Here is a 27,851-nt window from a genome sequence, read left to right as displayed (position 1 = left end):
CGGGTCACTAACTCAATCACCAGATCAGAAGTAATAATTATTAATACCCCGTGAGCGTTAACAGCACGCAGGTGATTTATCAAAAATGTCGATTACATTTTGCGCAGGGTGACAACTTTTTAAAGCTGAACACCTCCCTGGGGAGCGGGCCTAACTGGAGAACACCTCCACTGTATGAAGCCGAGTGGGTTTCTGCTAAATGAAAAGGCCTGAATGGCACCAGAAAGGATGTTATTTATACAGTGACCAATTCTTCTACATAAAAGCATGCCTGTCCTTTACCTCCTGCTGCTAAATGAGAATTTAATTTAGATGAAAGAGAGAACAAAAACATCCACAACTAGATTGACCTGCTCGGGGACCCCGGGGCAAACATCTGCTATTGGGCCCTTATTGACCATCTCTACCTCCCATCCTCCATGTCTCCTGTGAGTACCTTGTTGCCTCCAAAATCAAATAAAAGCTACAGTTGGTGACTTCCATGAGAATAACTTCATGTCATATTTGCTGAACTGTCACTTCTGAAAGAAGTACAAGAGACAGAAAAAAGTCATGTCCCTCCTCCTCCTACTGCTTCTGATGGTATTTGCTCGAATCAAACCATGGCGCACCAAACACAACCAATCAGAACTGAGGTGTCTCCAGTGCAGCTGTCAATCATGTTAATCACAGCATGTGATCTGTGGTCAAACTGTCAAACTAGGCAGTGCAGATAAAGTATGAATCAAGATTCTGTTCCTGCCTTTTTCTCACCTCAAACGTTTTCAGATACATATTTTGTGTACTGTTTAGCTGTAATATGAGAAAGTTTATCACCTGGCTGCCATTTTGGAAATAGTCGACCTAAGCACCAAGCGCGGCCAACTGGCCTGACCAACTTTTCTCATTTTACAGCTAAACAGACTGCAGATCATGAACAGTGATTGACATGATCCACAGCTGCGTTAGAGACTCCACGGCTCTGATTGATTTCATTAGTTCACTTGTAGTGAGGCCATTAGAAGCACTACAAGCTGTGTTCCCTCTAAGCTGTTTTACTGCGCAATTGCGCACTGCTCCCCACCTCTTTGCGCAGATGACAGAAAAGCTGCGCACTCAAATATCCCCAACCAGTTTTTACTGTTTTTCCTATGCGCTGTCTTGTGACTTGAACAGTAAATACATACTCCACTGTGGGCGTTTGTCTGTGCAATGAGTGACAGATGACAGTGAACTGTCAGTCAGTGATGATTAAAAAAACATGCCCACCAGGTGCTGCCCAGCCAATACCTGCAACCGTTGTTTAGCTTGACAGCCAGTCAATGGCATTATGTTGGGTATTCACTGCTGTCGTATTTGTTGTTAGCCGTTAGCCATAGCATTGCAGCTATGGCTAAATGTGTGGGCTGTGGCGCTTCGTCCTCTGGAATTTATAAGAAAAAACGCGTGTCGTTTAAGGTGGAGTGGCTGTCGGAGTACATACAAACAGACGAGCGAACGCCACCGTGAAACTCAGCGATATTTTTTCTTTTTCAAGCGAGAATGGAGTTGTTTGCAAAACGTGCAATGAGGCAAAAGTACAAGGCAAGTTTTCAGAGGGGAAAGTGTGGAGTGAGTTGAAACTAGACTACCTAAAGCACATGTTGGAACAAAAGGACATTTAAATGCTGTGGAAATTGTAAAGAGACACAAGCAGGGGCCTGGGATTGGATCTTTACTGCATGAGAGCACGGAGGAACGGCAGAAGAGAAACAGACTGTTGCTTAAGAAAAAGTCAGATCTGGAGCAAGTTAAAATTCTCACTGACAATGTTCTACTTGACATCCAAATGAATGCATCGATGCTAGCTGTACAACAAATTCACGGTCACATGGCAAAATATGTGAGTATCCCAGAGCACTGGAGAGGCAGAAATTATGCCTTTGAATTTGTAGAGGCAATCAATGCAGTTGTACAGAAGGGGACTATGTGCAGTACCCGAAACGCCCCATGGCATACTTTGATAATTGATGAGAGCACAGACATAACACTGCACAAAATGTTAGTGATGTCTTTCAAATACAGGGAGGAGAATGATGTCACTTACAAAACTGTGTTTGGTGGCATCGTTCAGCTGAAGGCATGCACTGCTCATGATCTCTTAGAGGTGATCACAGACTTTTACTCCAGCCATGAACTAGACTTGCAGAGAATGGTGATGCTGACCTGAGTCGCCCACAGTCGCTCAAGATCAGAGGAGTTGAATGTCTGCTCAGGAGTTTTCTAAATTAGAGGGAACATTGACTACAAGGCAGGCAGAGGAATATGATTTTTTTTCACAGATTATCTGTCTCAATTAGTTTTATATATATATATATATATATATATATAATTTAATAAAAGTTACCAACTACAGCTTTAAACAGGGCACATTTCAGCTGTGATAACACTTAGATGTATTTCTGACAGTCATGCTAAATCTACAGGGCTGTAGTAGGTTTCTCCTGAACAACACAAAGTGTCTTTTTCACAGGCCACCATAGAAAGCAGTGATGGTGACGGCCAAAACGGTGGTTCAGAGAGTGACTTGTTAGAACTGCTAGCTTAGCAAAGCTTCAGCAGATGCAGCAGAGGCAGTGGAGAGTGACAGAGGAGGGGATGTGAATGAATGGTAGGGAGGATGTACATTTCCCCCCCAACACTGTCACACTGCAACTACTACTAGCCTATTACTGCCACTACTACTCTTCTCAGCGCTCCTAATCTCTTAATATCTTGACAAATTACACCTAAAATGCTCCACACTGCTGACAGAGTTCTTTTTTCTTTTCTTATCTTTTCCAAAAACTTAAAAAAAAAATTAGGATATATCTTACAGGGCGGTGGAAGGTTAACATGATGTTGCCTTTAATTCTGAGCTGTAGAGTACAAGGCAACATCATAGTTTTCATTTTGGTCTGCAGGACAGCATTACATGATTTCCTCTGGAAAAAAGACAAAGAACTTTTGTCCTGGTGCACCCCACAGACTGGAACCAGAACAAACTAAGTGTAAGAAAGTGGCTGCACATATAATTTACAGACTCAAAAAGTGAATACAGTGCTTTACCCAGTGCTATCAATGTTTTTTTTCTGTGTGTCAGCCAGTTTAGTGTTTGGTTAGACACAACTATATTCAGGAATATGTACCACAAGAGCAAACATTAACTAATATAATCCATGTCTTAAAATTAAGACTAACTGCAATAAGAAAGGGTCACAACATAGGTGATGATAGGAGATGTCACTTTGGTATTGCGTTCATGTTTTGGGGTTTTCTGGGGGTCTGAGTTCTTCCTCTGGGGGCAGTTGTTGGTGATAATGTAGCCCTGACAACAAAAATAACAACAACAGGTAAAGGAGGTGGAGGCTGAGGTTATTATCAGTCTTATTAAAAGGATGTGGATCTATCAGCTGCAAGCTGCTTCCACACTGTTTGTCTGGACTCTCTGTTTATAAGTGTGTGTGTCTGCGTGTGAGTGTGAGTGTGTGTGTGTGCGGGTATACTGTAGGTAAGCTGAGCCGAAGAGACGCTGACTGTGTTGAATCTCAGCAGCAGCAGCTCCAGACGCCAGAGACACACTGCACCTCTCTCTACCTCCCTCTCTCTGTGTACGTTATCCCCCCCTCTCTCTCCATCCTTCTCACTGCTTCACTTGTTTTGTTTCTCAGATGCAGCTCGGATGGACTCTGCCCTGATTTATGGATAGAAAAGCCCACAGTGTAGTCATGGTGATCTCTTTCTCCGTCTCTCTCTCTCTCACACACACACACACACACACACACACACACACACAGCACANGTGATCTCTTTCTCCGTCTCTCTCTCTCTCACACACACACACACACACACACACACACACACACACACACACAGCACATGTCTGTTCCTTCATTCCACTGCATACCGTCTCGATCTGTGTGTGTGTTCTGAGCACACACACTCTCTCTGACTCTCAGCGAGGTGATGGCTGTCACACTGCTCAACGTTTCCTCTGAGTCAGCAAAAACAGGAAGAGGAGGAGAGTGATGGAGAGGCTGAAAGGAGGGAGAGAAAGAGAGGAGGAGGAGGAGGAGGAGGAAAAAGGTATTAAGAGAAAATTTAAATTTGAGGTGAGAGCTGTGTTTCTCCCCCCAAAAAATTAATCACTAAGCAATTTAATTAGGTTTTGAAGTTGGTCAACAAAAGCACTACGGACAGATAGATAGTCAAACTTTAACGATCGTGGCAAGAAATGTAATGTCTTGAAGTAGCATGGCAAGGCGCTTTGGGTGAATTGCATAGACACTAGATCGTACACAAGCATACACAGGTGTGTGATATACAGTTGAGCAAGTGTATGAGAAAATAGGAGTGGAATGTAAGTGACAACATGAAGGTTTAACATCTGTGCTGACAGATAATTTTATGGGACAGAAGTGTTTGAAATGATGTGTTGCAAGGAAACAAATGAAGATTTTAATAATTATATTTTTTGGAAAGAGGAAGGGGTATTAACTAAAATACACCTGTCTCTCTGGGTCTGTCACTCACACGTACACACACTTAGTGACTGTTATTCAAGCACCTAAAAGACTTGAATCAAATAAAACTATTACATTCAACAGTCTGGGGAGTCCTATACTAAGGTAATATGACAGCCTGCAAGAAAAAATATTAATTTTTACATCTCAGTTTGACACATTATCGTGGCTGACATGTTGTTAAAATTAAGTATTTAAAAATATTAAGATTACACACTGCTACAAACATCAACAGACTAAGTTCTTGCAGACGAAATACTGTAACACTGACTTTAAAAAAAAAAAAAATATTGACATCTAACCGTCCACTGGCCGTCGCGTGCGTGACCCCGCAACACACACTCTCAGTCACACACTCATTCACGGTGAGTTATGATATGTGTTTAAAGTGAGCCACCACCCACCGGGCCTGACACAGGCGGTGTCACATCAGCACCAACGCGGGGTGGCATCTGTCTCAAGCCGCGCTGGAGGAGGAAAAGGAGGAGTAGAGGAGAGACCACTTAATGCAGTTTAGGGCACGAGCGCGCGCACACACAAAGTGGACACCGAGAGTATCATCCGAAGCTGCCCTACGGACACGTTCAAAACACACAGAGAGTCTAGCTCATCTGCCTCGCTGTTCGGTGGTGGCACAGAGCAGGCCGGCCTCATCCATCCATCACCGGCTGATGGAGCGCGCAGAGGCCCGCTGACAGGCGGCCGAAGCGGGCAGCGGAGCTGAGGAGCAGGGCGGCTGGTGCTTCTCATACACAGAGACAAATTATAACCGAAAAATGTTAAAAAATAAAAAGTCGCAGGAGGAAGAAAAAAATAATTAGAGAAAACACTAATGAAGGGATTGAAACGAAGCTGTTTTTTGTTCTCCGCCTTTAAAAATAATAACAATAATTATAATATTAATAATAAACATTCCCTGTAAAATCTTCATTACATTGTGATTTTTTGACACACGCCAACATGGCTCGTTACAGCTCATTATAAGGGATCCTTTATCATTATTAAATAAAATTCATTTGGTATATTAACATTATGCTCTTATCATTCGAATAGCCTATATATTTTAAAACCTATATATTTTTTAGGCTATAAATCGTAAAAATGTTTGTTGATGCAGTGTCAAACTTCTTTTTCTTTCTTTTTTTTTATTTTAAATTGTCGTTCACAAATATGAACATCATCATTTAGTCTATGATAATTATTAATGTTATGAATAAAAAGTGTATTTAACGGGCTGTTGGGATGTGTGTTTTTAAAGCCACATTGTTGCGACGGGGTTCAGCTGGCCTAAAATAAGAAACATATTCATGCCATTCTTACATAAAGCCAGAGCTTCAATAATTTAGAGGCAGGAAGCCTTCTTGTTTTGTTGTTTGTTTGTTTTTTCAAAATAAAACCTTTTTCTGCTAACAATGACGGCAGCGGCAGTCTGACAGATTTGGGACAGAACTTTTTATTAAACATTATGAAAACAAGATTCTCAACAACGTTCCACTTTGTAGGTTTTTCACTTGTTGACACGTTAGGACACGTTCATTGAATAAATATAGAAATTATATGTACAGATATACATTAACAGCACTGTGCAGAAGTTTACTTTCCTTTTTATCTCCTGTTTATTTGTCGCAGTCTTTAAAATCAAATTAGGATTTTTTAGGCTGTAATTGCTTTTGTAAAAATGACTAAAATTTGAGGTCATATCAAACCTAAAAAAATCACATTAAAACAAAGTTACTGCAGGGAGACAGTGGGTGCCTAATTGTTTTAAAGAAAAGATTAATTTGCAGATGTGTTGCAAGATTCATTTTGATCGTTTTTGTTCTTTTGGCTCCCATAACAGATCGAGCATTTGGAGAGCACCAAATAAAAATATAAAATTCACATTTATTTTGCATTTTCAACATGTTTTTCTGATGCATTTGGATTTAAATGTTATAATCTCAGCCTCTCTCTTCCTGCAAGTTTTCGCCATCCAACAGGTAGTCTGAGCGTCGGACACTTCTGCACAATATTGCACATATATCTAGGCAGCAGAAAACACACGAACCAGGGATTTCTTGTTGACAGAATAATGCATCGAGTTACTCCAAGAACAGTAAGCTCTACCACAGGCAAAGTCTCCTCTTTTCAAACAATCAAGCATCCTCCTATCAAGATCTTATTATTAAGACACCGGGCTGCACAATAAAGCCGCAGGCCCTAAAAATTCTCGTCTACAAATAAAGTAAAAAACAAACAAAAAAAAGAACCATGAAACTAAGTCTTTTTAATCATCAGGTTGGTGCATAGAGTTTTAGCAGCGAATGCAGTCCTTGTCCATCTAATAAATGAAGCTTTCACCTCATCAAATTTACATCCAGGTTTTTAGAGAGTAACAGATCAAAGGTCCTATCGGTAGAAAACAAAACGTTTGTCCAGTTTGATCTCTTCTTAGTGCAGTATAGGCTTGCCTTTGACATTACACATGTTCAGGAGGAGGAGGATACCATAGACGATTTGCATGCTGTAACATACAAACATTTGTATTAAGACATTTCGAATAATCCAAGCAACAAAAGCAGTTTTCTTTAAAAAGAGAAAAAGGTAAAATAACACAGTTAACTGTTTTTTTTTCTCTACACATTATGTACAGGTGGAAATAAATACAGTCTAAAATCTGGCTCAGTTAATCTCTTTTTGTCGTTTTTCTTTTCTTTTTTAAAACAATAGAAAAATTGATTGAAAATAGCAGTTAAAGACGCATCCATTTTTACGCAGTAGCAGATTGTTTTGCATTTTTGTCCGCAGTCCTTGCACCTCTCGGGGGGTCATGGGGGGGAACATTTGTGTGGCTTTTTGCATACCCAGGCCTTACTGATGGCAGAGGAGAAGGGAGGAGGAGGAAGAGGAGAAGCGTTAGAGGAGGAGAGAACCATGGGCCATGCTTTCCATACATGTGGAAGGATTCTGGGAGATGACTGGAGGTTACCATACATGTCCTGCATGCAGGGTTGCAAATAGGGATGGGAAACTATAGACTTGCAATATTGAAAGGTCTCTTCTCTGCATCACAGACCGCCTCGCTTTCACACAAACAGTCTGTTGAGTTTTCTGGAGCCAGAGGAGAGGCGGTGTATTGCTTTTTCTGCTTCTATTTCAGTCCAATCTGTCTCTTTTAAAAAACATTCTTTCCCCCAGTTTTAAGACAAAACACAAAAAAAGAAAAAAAAAAAACATCCCTCACTCTGAATTATTAAGACAGTCATGTTATATGTGGTGTGATTGGTTCAATAAGACATCTGACCAGTTCTGTTGCACCAGAGAAAAGTCTACACGCTAAGTGATCCCATGTGCTCACCTGACAGGTTGTAGTGAGCGTACAGAAGTTTTGCCAAAACATCGTTAAGACTCAAAATGCACACACGGATTACGTTTGTGCGCGGCTAGTACGTATTTGTTTTTAAGTCTTTCTCGAGGGAATAACTGTAAACAAAATACAAACGCAGAAAAATATAAATTAATGTAACAAGGGTGTTAAGGTGGGGTTGTAATTCAGAGTCTATGCTACAAATCATCAGTCTCTCACATGAAGAACTCGTTGTTGGCCTGTTTCCCGGACGGATCTCTCGTGTTCGCGGGTCCACCGGCAGAGTAGGTCCGGCTGGCCAGCTTCTCATACTTCTCCTTGTAAAGATCCCTCTCCTTGGCAAGGCGCACCACGTCCTGCTTCAGCTGCTCCACTTGGGTCTGCAGGGTGCACTTCTCGGTCTCCAGCATGTGCCTCTGTTGGACGCGTTTGAAGCGGCAGGACTGCGCGTAGCCCCGGTTCTTTAGGGTGCGTCTCTTCTGCTTCAGGCGGATCACCTCCTCCTTGCTGAAGCCCCGCAGCTGCCGGTTCAGCTCCCGCACCGTCATGCTGACCAGCTGCTCGTCCGAGAAGCGGTCTTCCAGGCGGGCGTGGTGGCCGTGGTGGTGGTGATGGTGGTGGTGATGGCCCTGGTGATGGTGCGCCGCCGAGGCCGCGGACAGGTCCTCCCCGACGTACTGCTGCCCGCGGAAGCCCTCGTAGGCCTGGTGGTGGTGGTGATGGTGGTGCGCGTTACCGATGAGGGCCTCCACCGCGTCCTCCGGGGTCAGGTTGAGCGCCTCGGGGTTGATGTGGTGCTGGTAACTGGGGATCCAGTACAGGTCCTCCAGCTGAGGCTTGCCCGCGTTGCTGTGATTGTTGTTGCCGCTGCTGTTGTTGCTGCTGCCGCTGCTGTTGACCCCGCTGGTGAGGCTCTGGTTGGGCTGCGCGCCCGGACTCGGAGCGCAGAAGCTCGGCGAGGAAGGCACGGAGGAGCAGGGTGTGCTGATCGGGGTGGAGGACAGAGAGCCCGACGGGAGGCGGTGGCAGTAGCGGTCGGCCTCCGGTGGCTCCTTCTTCACCTCAAACTTCATAAGGTCAAAGTCGTTGACGTACTCGATTGCCAGAGGGCTGTTTGGCAGCTCTGCGCTCATGGCGAGGTCGGTGGCCATGTCAGTCCATGCGACGACTCCTGTCCTCACAGCCAAACCGACGGCGGGCAGCCCTCTCGGATACAGATTGCGAAGAGCCTGTATGGTGTATATATAGACACGCGCACACGCCCGGTGCACAGAGCTGCTGCAGGGCCGGCGGGTGGGTGGAGAAACTTATTAAGGCTGCTCGCCCCTAAGACAACTTCTATATATAGTGGCGTGAATATACGTATGCATGTAAATGAACTTGTACACCTGCCAGTTTGCCTCCGCTCGCTGCTCTTGTTGACAACTTATCCCAGGTCAAATGCACGCTTTAATACCAGGAGCCCCCGGGGCGGCTGAAACAGGAGCCCGGTGAATTTGGAGACACCAACCTGTCTTGTCCTCGCTTCACCTCTGCAGCCCACTTGCCTCCCTGTGATTTACTGTCCTCGGTTCTGCTCGATCAAGTAACAAGAACAGACTTCGTCTCCTCCGCTCGCTGTGTTATAAATATTTTCCAAGCATCCTTCTTCGCCTGCTGCTGTTTACAACTTGATCATGAAGTCCCAGGCTGTGTGCTGAAGTCACTGCAGCATGGCCCGGATTAAAAGTTTCTCACACAATCAGATCAGACAGTGTGTGACAGTCACAGTGCGCAGCGCAGGCGTGCGTAAAGGTGTGCCAAAAAGTCCCGGGAATCCAAAATGGAATGACACGTGCAGAAGTTTTCAAAGTTAATTTGCACCTGAGGTGAGTCTGAAGTTGCAGGTCCTACTTTGAGGGACAGGAGAGTCTGGTCCCTGTTGTTGTGGTCAGTCCAAATACTTTACACAAGCGGCAGATTACTGACAGCTTCGGTCCCCACGGTCCTGTCCCCCCTCAGCGGGGCGCGCTGACCTTACGTGTTGACTGTGTCTAATGTTATGCAAGAGGTGATAAATTCCAGTTGGTTTTCTCTCTAACTGCCCTAAAATTGTTTCTAAGCGCTTCACGGTGCAACCAGCAGTGTCACTGAGGCGCTGGAAGGCAATCTGCTCTTATAAAGACAGCGTGGCCCGCGACCCTCCCACACAGAGGTGTGACGGGCCAATGGGAGGAGATCACAGCAGTGTATTTGCATTCTCCTATAGACAAGCCTCCACACTGGCAGCGGCCGGCCGAGCAGAGCCGAGCGGAGCCGAAGTGGAGTGGAGCGCGCAGGGAGAACAGGTGCAGCAGATCCCCCCCTCTAGTGACCGAGCAGATGCTACTGCACGGCGGAGCGGAGTAAGATGAGAGCTCCTGGAGTTTCTCAGAGAGAAAAAAGCTGTACTCGGAAGACAGGAAAACACTTTTCATCATTTCAAAACTGCGTGTCAGTTATGTAATGAGGCTGTCAGCATGTGTTTAGATTCCACGAGGAAAGAACATTCAGGTTGTTAATTCGTGGTATTTATCAATTAATGCATTCATAAGGACTTAACAGTGAATATTTTTGGACTTAATGATTTTATGCAACAGGAACCCCTTCTAATCCATATCAAACGCTTTTCTAAACGTTTTAATCGCCAACATATTCATATATGTGAGGAATTAATTGGTTTACATGTTATTATGGTCCACACTTAAACAAGTATTATACTTTGGCTCATGCAATATTTAATTTCTGCACACCTAAGGAGATTTTCAGCGAGCTACAAACAAAATCCAGGGTGTTTTTTTTTTGCAGTTATATATTTTGGGTTGTGAGACCACTCAATTAAATCACATTTACACCTTTGATCTGTAAAAAGGAACCATTGAGTTTACAGAATGATCAAGTTAACTGGCCAAAACTGCTGAAACATTGGAGGAATATGACTCTGGTAGCTGTGCTGTAGGAATAAAAGGATAAGGGTATGCACATCAACTATAAATTTGTTTTTAACTTATTAAAAATTAACTACTTTATAGCTGAAAAAGAGAAAATCAAACTATGAATACATGTTAAAGTGTTACTGTATCCTGTGTATACAACATTGTGTCAGCCTGGTGTCAAATTGAACACAGAGCTTTAACTGAACTTATAAAGGCAAAAAATCAAATATGGCTAAAAAATCAAACACATTTTGCCTCATTAACTTTATTAAAAGCAGCTTAATGTATCTGTTTGACTCGTTTAGGTCTCAGAAAGGAAGCCTGAGGACGCATCTGACACCACAAACTACCGAATCTATCAATACTGATCGATTTAAGGCCGCGCGCCCCTCTGCCAAAAAAATCAATCCGCATTTCCGCGAGGCTCCGAGGAGGCCGCGCTGTGGCTGCGCGCGGGTTAAGTATGATTGGATGGTCCTGGCGGTGGTCTGCTGGGTTTTCATTCGCAATTAACCACAAATTGCATCCCGTCTCATCTCCGCGGATCGACGGATAATTAAGCCTCGCCACGTGCGTCTCCATTCTGGACACATACGTCTTTTAGGCTGGAGTGAGACAGAGAGGTATCACGGAGGGGGGGAGCGGAAGGTTGGGCAGGATGGTGATGGTATCATGGGAGCGGGACTTTAACCCGGACACCGCTGCACCACCTGACCCGTTTAGCCTTTTCAGCAGCGGCCGCCCCCCGGGGTCCCATCTACCCACCGATATGTGAGTGATATATCTGCGGAAGAAAGTGCCTATCTGCGGGAAAAAAACAGGTGGCAGTAAGTTAAACTTGGTCAGATGTGAACAGGAAAACCTTGCACAGCTGCTGAGCTTAACTTCCAGTCCGAAATGGCCATGAAATACGCGCGCCCCCCCTGCCTCAAATCTGCTGGCGAGGATGAAAAGAAGAGTACGAGATGAAGGGATGGAAATCATATCAAGGTATTTTAAGTTTAGGTGCGCTAAGTCATTAGGAGAGGTTTTTTTTTTTTTATCAAATAAGCAGGAGCTGGCCCTCAAACGCCAAGCTAAGCAGTCTGCATTGAAATGGCACATTTAAGAAGATCTGCTGTGGTCCATTCATTGTCAGGGGAAGGGGAGTGTCTGCGGCCGAGGGCTTGAGACATAAATTTTTGAAGTCAGGGTTTTCATTGTGCCTTTGCATACTGGGACTTCGCTGCAAGTGCAGTTCTACCGATTTAAGCAAAATGGACATCAGCAAGGTGGAGGATCGACGGTGGGCTTTGAGCCGGCCGCGAGGCGAGCTTTGAGCCAAGGTAGCCAGCATCCAGACCAAAGAGAGCGGCTCCGGGAGGTGGCTCGGGGTTATCTGAGGCCCGGAGGTTTTTGTCACCGCCGTTAAGTCACTAATGCCGCTGTGGAGGAATCAGCTTTAATTGTGCAGGGATGTAACACGCACGCATGCATGTGCACAGGCAGTAGAAGTTAACAGGGAGGCTTACTTTAGAAATCAGGAGTTTCACTACATGTAGGAGGCCTCGCTTGTATAGAAATCATGTTTGATCACCGGCGTAATGAAGGGTTTGTGGTGTTAGAGATGCAGGAAGTGAGACAACACAGAGTCTGGGCTGAAATAGAAACTTAACCCAAAGGATAACTGGTTTGTTAGAAGCTGGACACTGTACGCACCAAGGATCTGAGAACAGGCCTGAAGACTACGTGAAACCTGCAAAGACTGAACGAAGAAAACCTGATGTTTCCACAAACATACTCAGACTGTTTAGTCTTGATCACCATAAAGGAACACACACTAGTAAAGACAGAGAAAACACACTGGGCGATTCGTAGATGACTGCTGCTGAAACTGTGAAAACACAGAAACACATTAATCAAAAAGAGTTTATGCACTTGACTAAAAGAAGGTGAAATACATGCAGGGTATGCAATAATTGGATGAGATGGTGGATGAGGAGATGAGGATGACATCGATGGTAAACTGCAGAGAGCTGGAGGAGTGCTGTGAACTTCAGGTGAACTTTGACTCAAGTGTTTTTGGTCAGTTTTGATTTTACAAATGATGTTAAAGGTCCCGATTTTGAAGTATCATACATGTCTAAAATAACCTTAATGCGAATAGCAGGCATGGCTGGATCAGAAGGAGTGGTGGTGTGGTAATGGGTCGGCACTGTGCCGGGTTGATGTGGGTTAACTCAGTTGTAGACTGAGTCGACAGACAACCCAATCACCATAAGATATGTTTGGAACAGATGATGTTTGCGTTTAACAAATCTGGTTTTGGTGGCACAGTCACAGCTGGAGAAGCTGTCAATGTCTAGGTAAAAAACAACCACATTTCCTGGCAGTATCCTGGCAGGAAACAGTGATAACTTGGCGCTTTTTCGTGGCACTATGCTTGGTGAAAAAAACAGTGATGGGTCACTAAGACACACCCACGTTTGGTGGCTAAAAAGCCGCTGGAAACATGGCGATGACTTGATAAAAGAAAACAACCCATTTTCTTGTTTGTTGGTCTTGCTGCAGCTTGACAGGTGTCTTGCATTGGTGAGATGTCATCCTTCATCTTGTTCTCCTCCTGAAGATAAAGTCAGCTTGTATACTGTCACATTAGAAAAAGTTGATATGATACATATGAAACCAACAAATATTAATGTACTGTATGTGGGGTTTGCTGAAGTGTACAATGTCAACATTTTCTTCTGGTGACTGGGCTGCGACAGAACTAATCAACACTGTCCTGAAGATGAAAATAGGAGGGGAAACAATAGTACTTATAAATCCTTTCAGCACTGTGTGATTATATCTCCCGACAGTCAACACTAACTTATACAGGAACATGCTTAGTCCAACTTGGTCAGATTAGTTGTTACAATCGACTCATATCTAGTTTTGACATGCAATTCATTAGACAAGGTTGTGGGGGAGAGAACCAGGAGGAAAGTCCAAACTGTGGTGTATCTTCAGTAGCTTAAAGAATGTAGATTGTCTGAACACAGATGCTTTGACACACCACAAAACATCTTAGGACTTTAATGTGCACAACTGGAAACTTATGAATGACTTGATATTTGCATGTTTTCTGTGATACTGAATGTTTTTTAAGGTATCCATCTATTCATCTAGATGAGTACAATGCTGTCATAAGCAACAGAAATGACTGCCAACATGCTGAGAATAATACACTGGAGTTATTCCACAGAAGTAAAGCTCAAAAGGAGAATCCTCATAGAAAGACAAGAGGTTTCGAACACATGTAACACACACACACACACACACAAACCACATCTTTTCCAATCTCTAGAACACACACTCTCACACAAACACACACACACACACACACACGCGATGAAGAATCACAGTTGACCTTTCTTTTTTGTCTCTCCGAGTCTACGTGGACAGATGATTTCTCTCCCTCTGTCTTCTCTCCGTCTCGTGCGCTTTTACTAAAAATTGAAATATTGATCTTAATTAGAGTTTGCCGAGCTCAGCAGCTCGCGTTGAGGGTTTTAGACAAGAGGCAGCAGACATCTGTCTAAGGCACTTACGTCTTCAGTGCAGGAGAGGAGCAACGTGGGTGAGGAGGAGGAGGAGGAAGGAGGGGGGAAAAAAAACGTGTAGTGAGAAGAGAAGAGTGATGGCTCCCTGTCTCCTGCCTTTTCTGAGAAACATGTCGAGCTCTCCATCTCCGCTCGCTGCTGTCAATACATCTGAGAGAAAATCGAGTCGAACAGTCACACACACACACGCACACACACACACACACACACACACACACAAATCAAATATCCATCCTGACTAAATGTATTCAACTGACATACGTGAAAATCTGTATATGAAGTTAAGTTTTCCAAGTTGGTGCACAATTATCAACCGATTGATCTCTGTCTTCTGTTTGTCATCAGGTTCAAACACAAAACATTTATTCTTTGATATCAGCTTTGTAAAAAGCCAGTGAGACTGGATACTTCCTAAAGCACTGTAAACTAGAATTACCGTCTCATGCTTGCAAGTGATTGTTGGATACAGTCCACGTTGGTAAATAAATTGGAAAATAAAATTGATTCTTACATTTGTTACACAATGCTGATTCACTGGGATACATCTTGTTTACTTTCACTTTTAAGTAGTGACACATCCTTTATTTAAATAGGAGTAAAATGCTGCAGCTTACTTTAAATCATATCAGATTATGTCACTTGCTGAGCACCAGTAAATATTCATGTTTCCACAAATTCCTAATGAGGACTACCCCCATTTCTGTCCCCCACTCAGTTCTAGACTCTAGACCATTCTGTGCTGACTAATTCCTGGCTAATAAATGTCTGATGAAAGATTGACAGTATTATCAATCTCATGTCTGTGCGTTTAGTACAGAGCTGAGGCTGCTTTATGAGTTAGATGGGCTTAGCATATAGACAGGAAGACAGGGAAACAGCTAGCTCTGTCAAAAGGGAGAAAATACACCTACCACCACCTCTAACGCTACGCCATGAACACCAGATGTGCAAAAATTACAATCCGTGGAAACGAAAATCAGCTGTGTGCAGTGATTGTGTGCAGCTTCATTAAGGCACGTCGTCATAGCGATGTCACCAGGTTTGGTACCATCGTGCCTGAACAGAGACCACAACCAAAATTTCACAGACTGTATCTGGCAACTCGCTGTTGTTCATCAAGAAATGGTTACAGTACATAGTTTCTCCCAAAAGTCCTCCTGAAATTGTTTATAAATTCTATACATAAAGTTTATGTACAGAAACACTAAACAGGTGGCCATTATAGAACTATTTCTTGTTTGCTGATTGAAAGAGAAGAAAGATAAAGAAATTAAACTTAGTTCATTGTTTTTGCGTTTTCCTATGAATGTCAAAAATGTGTATATATATATATATATAGCCAGGGTGCACCGTGGTCAAAATTTTTCTTCAGTATTTCAAGCACGGTAACTTTTTAATTTCAATCATGTAGAGTTTTAAAGTAACAAATAAGGAAAAAGGGCCTGAAGCAAAAGTCTGGGCAACCTGACTGGTCTGTGCTCAGTAGCGCCCCCTTTGGCAATTATCACTGCCTCTAAACACTTTTTGTAACCAGCTCAGAGTCTTTCAGTTCTTGTTTGGGGGATTTTCACCCATTCTTCCTGCAAAGGGCTTCTAGCTCTGTGAGATTCTTGGGCTATCTTGCATGCACTGCCCAAAGCATGATCGAACCACCCCTGTGTTTCACAGTTGGACAGGTGTTCTTTTTATGAAATTCTGCATCCTTTTTTCTCCAAACACATCTTTGCTCATTGCCTCCAAAAAGTTCTATTTTAACTTCATCAGTCCACAAGACTTGTTTTTAAAAGCATCAGGCTGGTTTAGATGTTCCTTGGCAAACTTCTGTCGCTGAATTTCTGGTGAGGAAACAGGAAAGGTTTTCCTCTGATGCCTCTTCCATGAAGGTCATATTTGTACAGGTGTCGCTTCACAGTAGAACAGTGCACCACCGCTCTGATAAATCTTTCTGCAGGTCTTTTGCAGTCAAAGGGTTGTTTGGATTTGCCTTTCTAACAATACTATGAGCAGCTCTCTCAGAAAGTTTTCTTGGTCTTCCAGACCTCAACTTGACCTCCACAGTTCCTGTTAACTGCTATTTCTTAATTACATTACGTACTGAGGAAACAGCTTCCTGAAAACACTTCAGTATCTTCCTACAGTCTCCTCCTGCTTTGTGGGCATCAGGTACTTTAGTTTTCAGAGTGTTAGGCAGCTGTTTAGAGGAGCCCATGGCTGCTGATTGTTGGGACAAGGTTTCAGAAGTCAGAGTATTTATGACGCTTTGAAATTTGTATCACCTGTCACTTCCTAATGGTTATTGTGAACAAGCCAGAGCCCTAACAAGCTAATTAAGGTCTGAGACCCTGGTAAAAGTTGTCTGAGAGCTCAAATGTCTTGGGGTGCCCAAACCTTTGCATTCTAAAATTGTACAAAACAAAAATAACACACTGATCCTGTTTAAAATGTTGAAAAGCATGTTTCATCTTTAACTTCATGCCTTTCGGAGATCAGTTCATATCTTACTTGCTTAACTATTCACAGTAAACAAACTTTTAACCAGGGGTGCCCAAACTTTGACTGGCCACTGTACATGTTCAACTTTTAACATGGACTGACCCCAGACTGACGCATAAACTGTGTTTTCAAATTTCTATACACTAACATGGGCATAACACTGAGAAACCACAGAGGTCTCATGCACACACAGACTGTTTCTCTAATCTGTCAGGGGCTCTTATCTTATTAACATGGAGGGATATAGGTTTCTGTGTGTGTGTATTGTGTCCTCTTAGCTGTGTATTAATGTCATGTTGCTCCCCTGAGTGTAACGCTGCTTGTTTGTCTCTGTGACAACGCCTCAGTTAAATAGCGTGGTAATGCTGCAAATATGAGGCTACACACTCTCTCTCTCTCTCTCACACACACACACACACACACACACACACAGAGAGCGTGTATTAATAGTTTTATTAGCAGAGCTCTGAACTCTGCAGAGCAGTGGATGAGTTACCCGTCTCAGCATCCTCTCTGTCCCACTCTACACTGACAGCCATGTCTATCAGCACAAACAGAGATGAAGAGATATAAATGACAGGGAAATGAGAAAGAGAAAAGGCAGGATAGAGGTAAGTGTGGAGAGGCATTAAGGTAAAGTTCTAAAGCCAAGTTCATGTGATGTGAATATATCTTTTAAGATGTCATGTCAAAGAGAATGGTGAGATTAGTCTCAACAGTTAAACACCAACACAACAGGAAACCTAGTAAATTGACCTTGAGTTAGTTTTCAAACTCAAGAATGAACTTCCATGCTTAATTATAAAAACAGTAAACTCGCTAAAGACTAAATAGTAGATTTTGGGTTACATCACATTAACAAACATGGCAATTGACATGTTTCATCCCTGTTTCTTTTTTTTTTTGTTATATCTATGGGACAAGAGTAAATCATATTAGGGCAATGTGGGTTAACAGGTGACAAACTGATATATGCCAATAAGTTAGCTGACACAACAGGTGTTTTCAAAAGGTACCCACACTGAAGAGTGTTGGGAAAAATGCCAGTTTTAGGAAGGCAACTGATGTGCCAAGACCCATTCAGACTGGATTTATTTCTTTAGGGGACATGGGGTGATTTTAACATTAAATGCAGTTGTCAGTGATTTTATCTTGGAATGAGTGACGAGTTGACAGTTCTGTCTGATATCAGGCAAGCAAAGTATACGTAACTTGAAAACTTTACCCTCTTGACATGTTTACAAGTATTTTAAACATAGTTTTTTCCAGTTAAGTGTTATTGCTTTTAAAAAGTGCAGTAATTTGCCAAGATTGTTTTAAGCCCCTGATTCCTGTGTGTTTGGTTGTTGTGTTTTGACATGTTTTTTGGTGATGTTATCTGTCCCCTTTTCTACTTGTATTTGAATTTTGTTGCCCATTTGAACACGACTCACTGACAGAAGAGATTATGTATCTTAATGGGACATTTCTGGTTACACAAAGGACAAATAAACCAATGCAGCTTGCACTGGTCAACCTGACCCCCATAGGGTTACAGTTTTTTTTAATTTTTTTTCCCAGGGACCTCGCTTGGGAACAACTTGGGGTTCAGTATCTTGTCCAAGGTTACTACGACATGCGGACTGGAGGAGCTGGGAATCAAACCGCCGACCCGCTCTACCTCTGAGCCACAGCTGCCCCATCAGGACAGCAAGAGCCCATCAAATGTGCTGCTGTAATGTCAGCTACAGGTAGATACTGGTATGATCTGTGGACAGTCCTGCAGACTGTCCATGTCTATTACAGACCATACTCTGTAATTTTGTGATGGTTAAAAAACAAGCCCCCAGGAACAGCACCAGGCTTGAAGCCAATTTGACACAGTCCCCAAACCATGAAATTACATCTTCCAGGTTAGTAACTTGACTCTGTGAGGCCCAAAAAGTATTTTTCCCAAAGACCAGCATTGTTAAAGAGAGTCATTTTTTGAGGTACATCAACTTCACAGTACAAATACTTTAAGATCCAGTGTGCAGGATTTAGTAGCATCTAGTAGTGAGGTTGCAGATTGCAACCAACTGAAACTGCTGAGTATGTAGAACTAAGGTGGCTAATGCAAAAATGCTAATGGGCCTTTCTAGAGCCAGCGTTTGGTTTTTCCGTTTTGGGCTACTGTAGAACAACATGGTGGACTCCGTGGGAGAAGACCCACCCTGTATGTAGATATAAACAGCTCATCCTAAGATAATGGAAACACAATTCTTAGTTATAGGTGATAATAGTAGTAGATAGTTGTGAATATTATATTCCATCTCTGACAGTATATCCCCCTTATTCCAACACACTGGACCTTTAAATTGTTAAAATCTGTATGTCCTAAAACTTATTCTTAGCTAGAATTTACAGCTGAATCCAGAGTTATTTTCCTACCTTCGTTGATGAGAGTAAGCCTGAGATCAAGTGGTTGGGAGGTGGGCTTAAAATAAATGCTGGTGCACTTGCTCTTTGGGCCCATGAACGTGGAAGATCTGGGTAAAATTATACCCCCAAGTAAAATTTTTAGGGCTTGATGTGGTATTGAGCAACCTTTATAGGGATGAATTGGACCTCACCTCCAACACTGTATCCAGTTCTCTTTATGCATCCATGTTTAAGTGCTGTCTGTAATAATGAGTTAAAATACCTCCCTTTGTAATGTTACTACTATCCGAATTGGGGCTAAGGGTGACTGGAAGCAAAGGAGAGAATATGTGTTTTTAAATATACTATATTGGATTCATTACATTTTTTTATATTGACACCACATATAGAAAGAATGGCATATATACATACATATAAATAATATATGCACTGCCTCTCCAGGAGGCATCACATCTTTATACAATTATGTCAAAAGGATAAAACACAAAAAAACCAAGAGCGATGTGTGTGTATGTCACTTTGTTGTTTTTGATACAGAGTAAAAAAGACACTAATCTCTGCGTATGTATGAATTTCCTCAAATCACACGCACACACACTCTCAGCATGGTGAGAATGAAGTCACCGTCCACTCATGTGTCCCGTCGTCCAGGCTTTTAAAGTGAGGGGCACTGCTGCTTCTGTCACCACCTTCCAAATGAAAACTCTCACAAACACACTCGGGTCATGTGACGCCGCTCCCAAACAGAAACACACTCACAGCCTATAAACACTCTCACAGCGCTGACTTCACATGTCAAAAAGAGTCTGTGAAACAACACACAGTAAGAGCTGATATTTTATTTGCCAGTTTAAAATTTACAAAACCTGATGAGTAAAAATCTGCACTGTAAACACCCAAATTGATATGTGAGATATGCGACAGGTTTATAGATCATATTCAATAAAACTTTCAGGCCCTGAGTGAAGAAATTCAAAGGGAGGGGACACCTGTCAGGACAAACCTGGAGCACAGAATTCATCGAGGGGTGCTTTTCACCTCTGGTGCTGCTGGTCTCTGTAGTCTCACAGCCGAGGCTTGATCTGCAGTTTTTTCTCTGCTGAAGAAAAACAGGAAATTAAAATGAAAAGAAGAGTATTGGCAGAAATGAAATGACAAAACGACAAGGTGTGTGTGTGTGTTCACTCATGTGTAACTGCCTCTGATCCTCTGTGTGTTGAATCCTGCTGAAACGCTGAGTGATGACATCTCAGCTGATGAGTAAATGAGGAAGAGAACAGGACAACAGGGATGAATGAAGGTGTGTGTATATAAGTGTGTGTGTGAGGTCGCAGTCTGGCAGTGATACATTGCGTCTGAGCTAATTTATGCAAAGTGAAGAGGAGCTTGTTTGGCTGAGTTCCACCTTTAATGAGGCTCTGGGCGGTGCAGTGTGTTGCTGAAGGACCGGAGTGTCATTAGTAATACTTAAGAGCACAAACCAAGCGGACAGAGTGGGTGGAGGGACGGCAAAATGATCATGTGTGTGTGTTTGTGAGCATGTATCACAGGGAGAACATGCTAACTAAACAAAGAAAAACTGCGTGCTGCTTCTTACGTACATATTAGGTATTAATATTTTTCTGTCCTGTGAGCAGACGCACAATAACCAGAGAAAGGTGCATCATGTCATACTGTTGAATATAAATCTGTCTTATGCTGTCATCTCTGCTGGTACTTGGCCCAGAGAAGTGTTTCTCTAAAGTAGGAATCCAGCGTTCTGGCACACTTTGGTGGACTTTCACTTGGAATTTTGTTTTGCTTAGATTCAAAATGTTGCAGTGCACCTTCTGTTAAACTTCTGGCACGTTTGATTACTCATTCACAGAGCACACACTTTGCATCTTTATCGTTCAATCTTTTGAAGTATTTCCACAAAAAGCTGGCGACAGACATCATGTTGTCAATGGTGGTGGATATAGTGACAAATGTTGAGCAGTGTTTCCTAAGGCCTAAAATGATGTCCTCTAATGTCTTGATTTGTCCGCAACCTAAAGATATTCACTTCACTGTCATAGGGGAGTAAAGAAACCAGAAAATATTCACTTTTAAGAAGCTGAATCAGATTTTTTTTCTGATTTTCACAATCTGATTTTTAAAAAAAAAATCCTTAAACTGATAAATTGATTATCAAATTAGTTTGCAAATAATTTAATACGTGATTATTAATACTTTAATCACTGATTAATCAATTAACCATTGCTGCTCTATTGTACTATACTAGGTCTTAGTTTGGATGTTTGCTCCTGGAAACCTGTATGTTGTACATTTACACACAAAGCAATATACAAAAACATGAAAATAAGTTCACAATTTAACGCCTAACTTTCACAAAAGAAGTGTTTTCCTGTCCTGGAAAGTCTATAATTGCCCAGGTTTTACAGGATGTGAGGGAACCCTACTAGGAGACACCAGCTGCTGTGAAGAAACGAAAGACATCCTCCCATACTTGCTGGATATAGGCTACACAGTAGGCTGAAACACACGCACTTAAATACATAAAAGAAGAAAAAACAAATGGAAACTGATGAGTAAACTTAAAAAAACATCTACTGTGACAATGTTAGTAGAAATGTAGGCTGCGTGTACTACATGTGAGTGGAGAAGGTCAGAGGTCAAGATGACTGAGGTCAGGTCAAAGGTCCTATTCATTTCCAAGCAGAGGGGAGTAAATATAAACCATGACAGAGGAGGAGGATTACATAAGAACAATAAAGTAACAGTGAGCAGAATAGTTTCTAACAAACTCTAATTTTGTCTTTGTTATTTATTTATTTAGAAACGGATGAGGTTTGGGAAACCCTGGGTTTGTTAACTCAATAATAAAACATTGAGACACTACAGTATTATTTACAAAATAAACAGATTTACTCTGGAAACATCAGCTAAGACTGACTGGAACAACAGTTTGGCAGTTAAGATGAGTTTGATGATCCATGTCCAGCTTTTCCATCCAAGCAGATACAGCTGACACAAATTTGTTGTCTCTCAGCAGTTTAAGTCTCGTGGGACATTTTCATTTTGTTCGTCAATAAAAACACCTCTGCCATCTCTTTAGCCAAGATAAAATGTAGTCTTAAGCCCCTTTTACACTGCCTGGTCAAGCCTCGCCGTTTAGTACAACTGAAGAATGGGGGGACAGATTTGTCTCACCTCTGAGCCGGGGATGGAAGTAGTAACAGAGCGCTTAAAGGATGTCTGTAATAGGACTGCCGGCAGGACTAAACCATGGGCAGCACGGGTGTGACGTTTTGGCATTGTGTTATGTGTGTGACCCACCATGGGAGATTTAAAAAGTAGCTGTTAGCAGTTAGCAGCTAACTCAAAGAAGAAGATCAGCAGCCAAAAACTACTGCAAATTAGAAAACAATGATGTCCCTGAGCTCTTTATCCTCCGAGCAGAGGACAAGATCAACTGCAATATAACAGTGACGTGACACTGAATGTTATTGCCATGTTAATGCCATTGTTGTTGTTTATACGCTGCTGACACATGTTAAATGTCACTCTAGAGGCCGAGGCTGTTGTGTTACACGTCACGTCCCTCACGCCTCTTTTGATTCCGCGATGCTGGTATGCTATCTAAAATCACACACAGGAGTGGCATGATGTTCTGTGTAAACATGCAAAGGCGATACCGATCTGATCTAAGCGCGTATTATACATATTCACTTATTTTGTTGTCAGTCAGTTGTTTTTTGTTGTTAGAAAAGGTTTGATCAAGCAATATTACTCTAACAAGAACAACTACTTAATCAGGTTAGTTGGAATGATCCACAACAGTTGGTATGAGAAACTGACCTGTTTATTGTTAACAGGGTTAAATAAACAAACTTTAAACTTGAACATTAACATTAAATAAAAAATATAGCTGGTTTGTTTTGGCTGCGTTGGCCCCTTAATAAATAGAAAATAAATCAACACAAGAAATCTTTAAAATGTCTAACATTGAAATTAAAATAGCAGCAAGACTCCACACACTTGTGCTTTGGCCCCCTAATAAATAAAAAATAGATTAACACCACAAGACATTGTTGACATTTAACAAACAATGCAGCCTTTCCTTTTCAGTTATTTTTGTAGTGTCAGTGCCAGCCTGGTGCTGCTGTTTCCTGTGTGTCTGCATGCTGGCCTGGTGGATTGATAGTAAGTGCTGGAGCGGATCACTGGAATGGACTGCTTGAATCACAGAGTGCTGGGCTGGCCGGAAAACCTGGATCGGAATCTGGATTCCATGAAAAACTGGATCGGAGTTCTTGGATCGGCATCCGATGCTGATGCATGTTTTTTGCTAATATCGGCGGCTGATACCGATCCGAATATCGGATCGGGACATCCCTAGCAGCATGTAGATGGGATTTCTCTATAGCGCGATGTCTGTTTATAAAGAGTTTTATAGACGAATTCGGCGAGCGATTTGTGTATGCCGCCATCTTGCGGCGGCGCCATTGCTGCGGTGACATGTGTCAGTCATCAATTCATGATGCTGTCATTGTGAACTGACTCTCTACAATGACAGCATCATGAATAGCTGGATTGATGATGTTAGACAGTGGCCTCTGGTAAATGACGAAGGTATCTTAAATGAGTACCGATATTAATATAGAAATTAATCATTTGTTTGAGCGACAGGCAGGAAAGATTAAAGTAATAGGGAGATAATAGACTGTATCATTAAACACTGTGTAATATAACGTTAGCATACGTTACGTGTGCTGACGTTAGCAAGCTAGCAGCGTGACATTTAATCATTAAGGACAGGCTACGTGACCATCACATCACATTGAAGGCGATCAATATTGATCGCCTTTAATATGATGTGATGGTCGTCTAAAAGGCAGTGTAAAATTTGCCTGACCCATCCGGAGCTCAGGTAATTTTGACCCTCAATCAGAGACCTGTAATTGCCGTTTTTCTGGTCATCGGAGGCCAGGCGATCAATAAAATATTCTTGAATCCCTAAAACAAAACACAAACACGTGTTGTTGTTGTTTTTAGTCATGTAGCCTGTCCTTAATGATTAAATGTCACGCTGCTAGCTTGCTAACGTCAGCACACGTAACGTATGCTAACGTTATATTACACAGTGTTTAATGATACAGTCTATTATCTCCCTATTACTCTAATCTTTCCTGCTTGTCGCTCAAACAAATGATTAATTTCTATATTAATATCGGTACTCATTTAAGATACCTTCATCAGTTACCAGAGGCCACTGTCTAACATCATCAATCCAGCTATACATGATGCTGTCATTGTAGAGAGTCAGTTCACAATGACAGCATCATGAATTGATGACTGACACGTCACCGCAGCAATGGCGCCGCCGCAAGATGGCGGCATACACAAATCCCTCGCCGAATTCGTCTATATTCATGGAAAAAACAAACCCTTAAGAGTACCCCAATCCCTGGAGTGACCTCGGGACAAAACTGTGTTTATTTAAGGACATTTCTTAAAGGCATGACATGACAAATTGTGATTTATTATAAGCAATTGTATAAATTGATATATTTTGACTGTTAATCAGCCAATGATTCACAATCAGTATGTGAGTATCAGGTGAAACACATGATAAAATACAGTAAAATAACATTTTTTTTTTGTAAATTTAGTCAATAGAGAGAGAAAATCTGAAAAAGTTTCGTAAAGTGGTGCCCGTTAAAACAGGTTGACCACAGGTGAAAGGGATTAAGTGTTGCTTTGCAATGCCAGCCAGCATGCGTGTGTGTGTGTGTCCAGCAGGCAGGGGCAGGTGGATGGTCGAGCCTGGTGGGAGGAGGAGGAGGATGGGGGAGGCAGCCTCTCTCCTAATCCTCTATCTGTCACGTCTGTCAACAGAGAGCTCAGCTGTGCCTCCGTCCAGCTCAAAACCTAAATATTATTACCTCTGTCCTCTGAGCATTATTACTCCTCCCCTGAGCATCATGGCACTCTGCAGCCCAGCTCTGATCATCATTATCTGTCTGCAGCTCAGACCAATCACCACTCCCCCGTTCGCGTGAACTCAGGAATGATCCTGTGGCTTTCATGACAAACATGATCCTTCCACAAAACATCTCTGCACAATATGTCTGACAGTCAGCACTTTTACTTTTACACTAAGTAAAGTGCAGTTAGTCCTCTTAAGGAACATTGTGTTTTTTTGATAACTTAGATATAATTTTTTCCCATAATTCCTGTTAATAAAAACATTTTACTTTCCAGAGCTGGAGATGGAGATGGAGATGTGGGGTCCAACAAGGGCAGAATTGCAAGACAAGTTGTAAACAAACTACAGATGTTCCAAAACCATTTTAAATAAAGAAATAAAGAAATAAAAGAATGAAAAAAACTAACCCTGTATGGATGTGAAATGATTGCTATTGTTGCTGTATGGCATTGCTCAGGTAAAATCCTATACAAAACATGGACATACAGAAAATGAATGCCGTGGAGCTTTCTTTTATTATCTAATCTGACATGTTGCTAATGGCTGACATTAAACTATTTGCTGGAAATCAGTTTTTCTTTGTCGCTCTAAAACAGCTGTTGCCAGCCCAACTTGCTGTGTAGGTTACTGTTTAAAAGCGACAAAGAAGAACTGATTTCTGGGAAAACTTCCTTTTTAACCCATATAGGAAACTACTTTAAAGTTTATCAATAAATTCCTTAGTATCAGATCGGTGCATAGACTTGCATGTACACTGATACCTGCTCCAGCATTTTAGGCAGTATTGGAGGCATTGCTTTTACTGCCATCAGTATTGGAACAACTCTAAAACAAACCACAGATTTACCAGATTATCTAAACCTCTTATTTAGAAGTGACAGGAAAGTTAATGGCTTTCCTGATGTCAGTAATAATCCCTCAAGCAAAGATAAAGTGTTTGAACAACCATGGTACGTTCAGTATGCCAAAGTTGAACTAGGAGGTTTGCAAAATCAGACAGAACAGACTGCACAAAAATTTAAACGTTTGTTATTTTTCTCATAAAACTGGAACACTGTGTACTCCTGTGTACACTGTGAGACACTCTGAGGTGCTCTAGGTTTGTTAAGTCGTGTATTTTCATACCTTTAACCTGTGAGGTCTCAGCTGGCAGTGTGTCTGGTGTGTCTGCCTCCTCTGGGGAGCTGGAGAGGGAGATGTAGGATGGGAGTTCCAAAGGACCTTTGGTGGGCATCCTTGGAGCTGCCTGAGAGTCCTGCGGCATGACGACAGACAGGCGGGGCCTAGAGGACAGAAACAAATATTAAACACAACGTTAAAGGATGGTAAACTAGTACAATGATTGAGCTCTGTACAATCTGCCTCCTTGACCTCTTTGAGGGCTCCTTGGTTCGGGCTCTCTTGGCTGGGGTGGAGGTGCTGCTGGTGCTTCTTTTGGCTGGTTGGCGGTGCTGCAGCTTGCAGCGGGCTCCTCGAGGGCAGGATCCCGTCTTAGAGAAGTCTGGACACACCAGAGTGTGTTTCTTCTTGCACTGATAGTTAGAGGAATAGAGACACAAAACCACAGGTTTTATTTGTATCAGCTAATACAAAGAAATTTAAGGCTGCAAGTCAATGGCTGCTTTCATGGTCTTTATAACTGCTGAGAGCTATGAGGCTGTTTACAGGTCCAGGTGCAAACAACAGAGCAAAATGATCATGATCATAGCTCTGTCAAAAAATACAAAAGAAACTCAAAATTGGTTTCACAATTAAAATGATGGATCTAGCGCCTTTTAAAGTCAAAGATCTAAACATGTTTAAACCTTATGGGAAGCTCTAGAATAGATAATGTTCTTTGTTTTTCCTCAAAGAGATGAAAGTTTTCTGGCTTCATTAGTGCTCTGATAATTTCACCACAAACAAGGTCAGAACTTGTGTGACAGCATTTCAAATAAGCAAAGGGAAAGGGAGGAAATATTCTGACTAGGTACTTGATATTTTCTTCTGTTATTCCATCCACTCTGTTGTAAGCTACTACTTTTAAGAAACACCCTTTTCGTCACCCTCTCCTTTAACATGCAAGTTGAGCAAGTGGGTCACAGTTAGCGTCATTCTGGGGAGCATTGTGCATGAGAGAGCGAGCTTTCACATGCATGTTTGCAACTGAGTGTGTATGACAGTGTAATACGGGTGTAAATTGGTAGCTTCATTCTCCACGAGATCCGATCCCTCCCACCTGTCAGAAAAGCTAATTATATTCACTCTGGGGTGCAGGCTGCGAAGAGTGTGTTCGTCCGTGTGTGTGGAGGGGTGAGGAGTGCGGGACCAGGGAGCAGATTGGGTCTAGAAATAGAGTGTGTATCGGGGGTGTGTGTGTGTGTGTCTGTGGGGAGAGGGACTTGAGATCGATTTTCCATGAATGCAATGGACTCTTGGTTGACGTTCTCTGGAGCCCAGCAGTCCTGACTCGCTGCCACCAGAGCCCCTCTCATCGCCCTCACACCCATGTTCCTGCACCCCTGGGTGCCAGGGCGACCCAGGGTCAGCTCGCTGTCAAATGTTTCTTTGGATCATCTTATAGGGCTGCGGTTTTGACACAAC

General features: G+C 42.4%; 2 protein-coding genes across 2 annotated transcripts in view; both read right to left on the bottom strand.

Annotated features, from left to right (window-relative positions):
- Positions 1-6,766: 6,766 nt before the first annotated feature.
- On the bottom strand, positions 6,767-9,991 carry mafaa (v-maf avian musculoaponeurotic fibrosarcoma oncogene homolog Aa). Its single transcript, XM_050054386.1, has one exon. It carries the CDS (start codon positions 9,015-9,017, stop codon positions 8,082-8,084), a length of 936 nt encoding a protein of 311 aa, XP_049910343.1. The 5' UTR covers positions 9,018-9,991; the 3' UTR covers positions 6,767-8,081.
- Positions 9,992-19,813: 9,822 nt separating this feature from the next.
- The window catches only part of zc3h3 (zinc finger CCCH-type containing 3), a 100,725-nt gene continuing 92,687 nt past the window's right edge, over positions 19,814-27,851 (bottom strand). Inside the window, exons 10-12 of the mRNA XM_050054370.1 lie at positions 26,640-26,800; positions 26,394-26,551; positions 19,814-20,393 (exon numbers count right to left, since the gene is read on the bottom strand). Of these exons, the coding sequence (XP_049910327.1) occupies positions 20,362-20,393; positions 26,394-26,551; positions 26,640-26,800 (351 nt within the window). The 3' untranslated portion in view covers positions 19,814-20,361. The remainder of the gene's footprint in view (positions 20,394-26,393; positions 26,552-26,639; positions 26,801-27,851) is intronic.

The sequence above is a fragment of the Epinephelus moara genome, chromosome 10 (genome assembly GCF_006386435.1).
Source record: "Epinephelus moara isolate mb chromosome 10, YSFRI_EMoa_1.0, whole genome shotgun sequence".
In the NCBI taxonomy this organism is placed as follows: Eukaryota; Metazoa; Chordata; class Actinopteri; order Perciformes; family Serranidae; genus Epinephelus; species Epinephelus moara.
The sequence above is the reverse complement of the archived record's forward strand: the minus strand, read 5'-3'. Positions and strand labels throughout refer to the sequence as shown.

What these genes read in the sequence shown, in the direction of transcription:
- mafaa (XM_050054386.1), bottom strand. Translation starts at nt 9,017, where the DNA reads ATGGCCACCGACCTCGCCATGAGCGCAGAGCTGCCAAACAGCCCTCTG.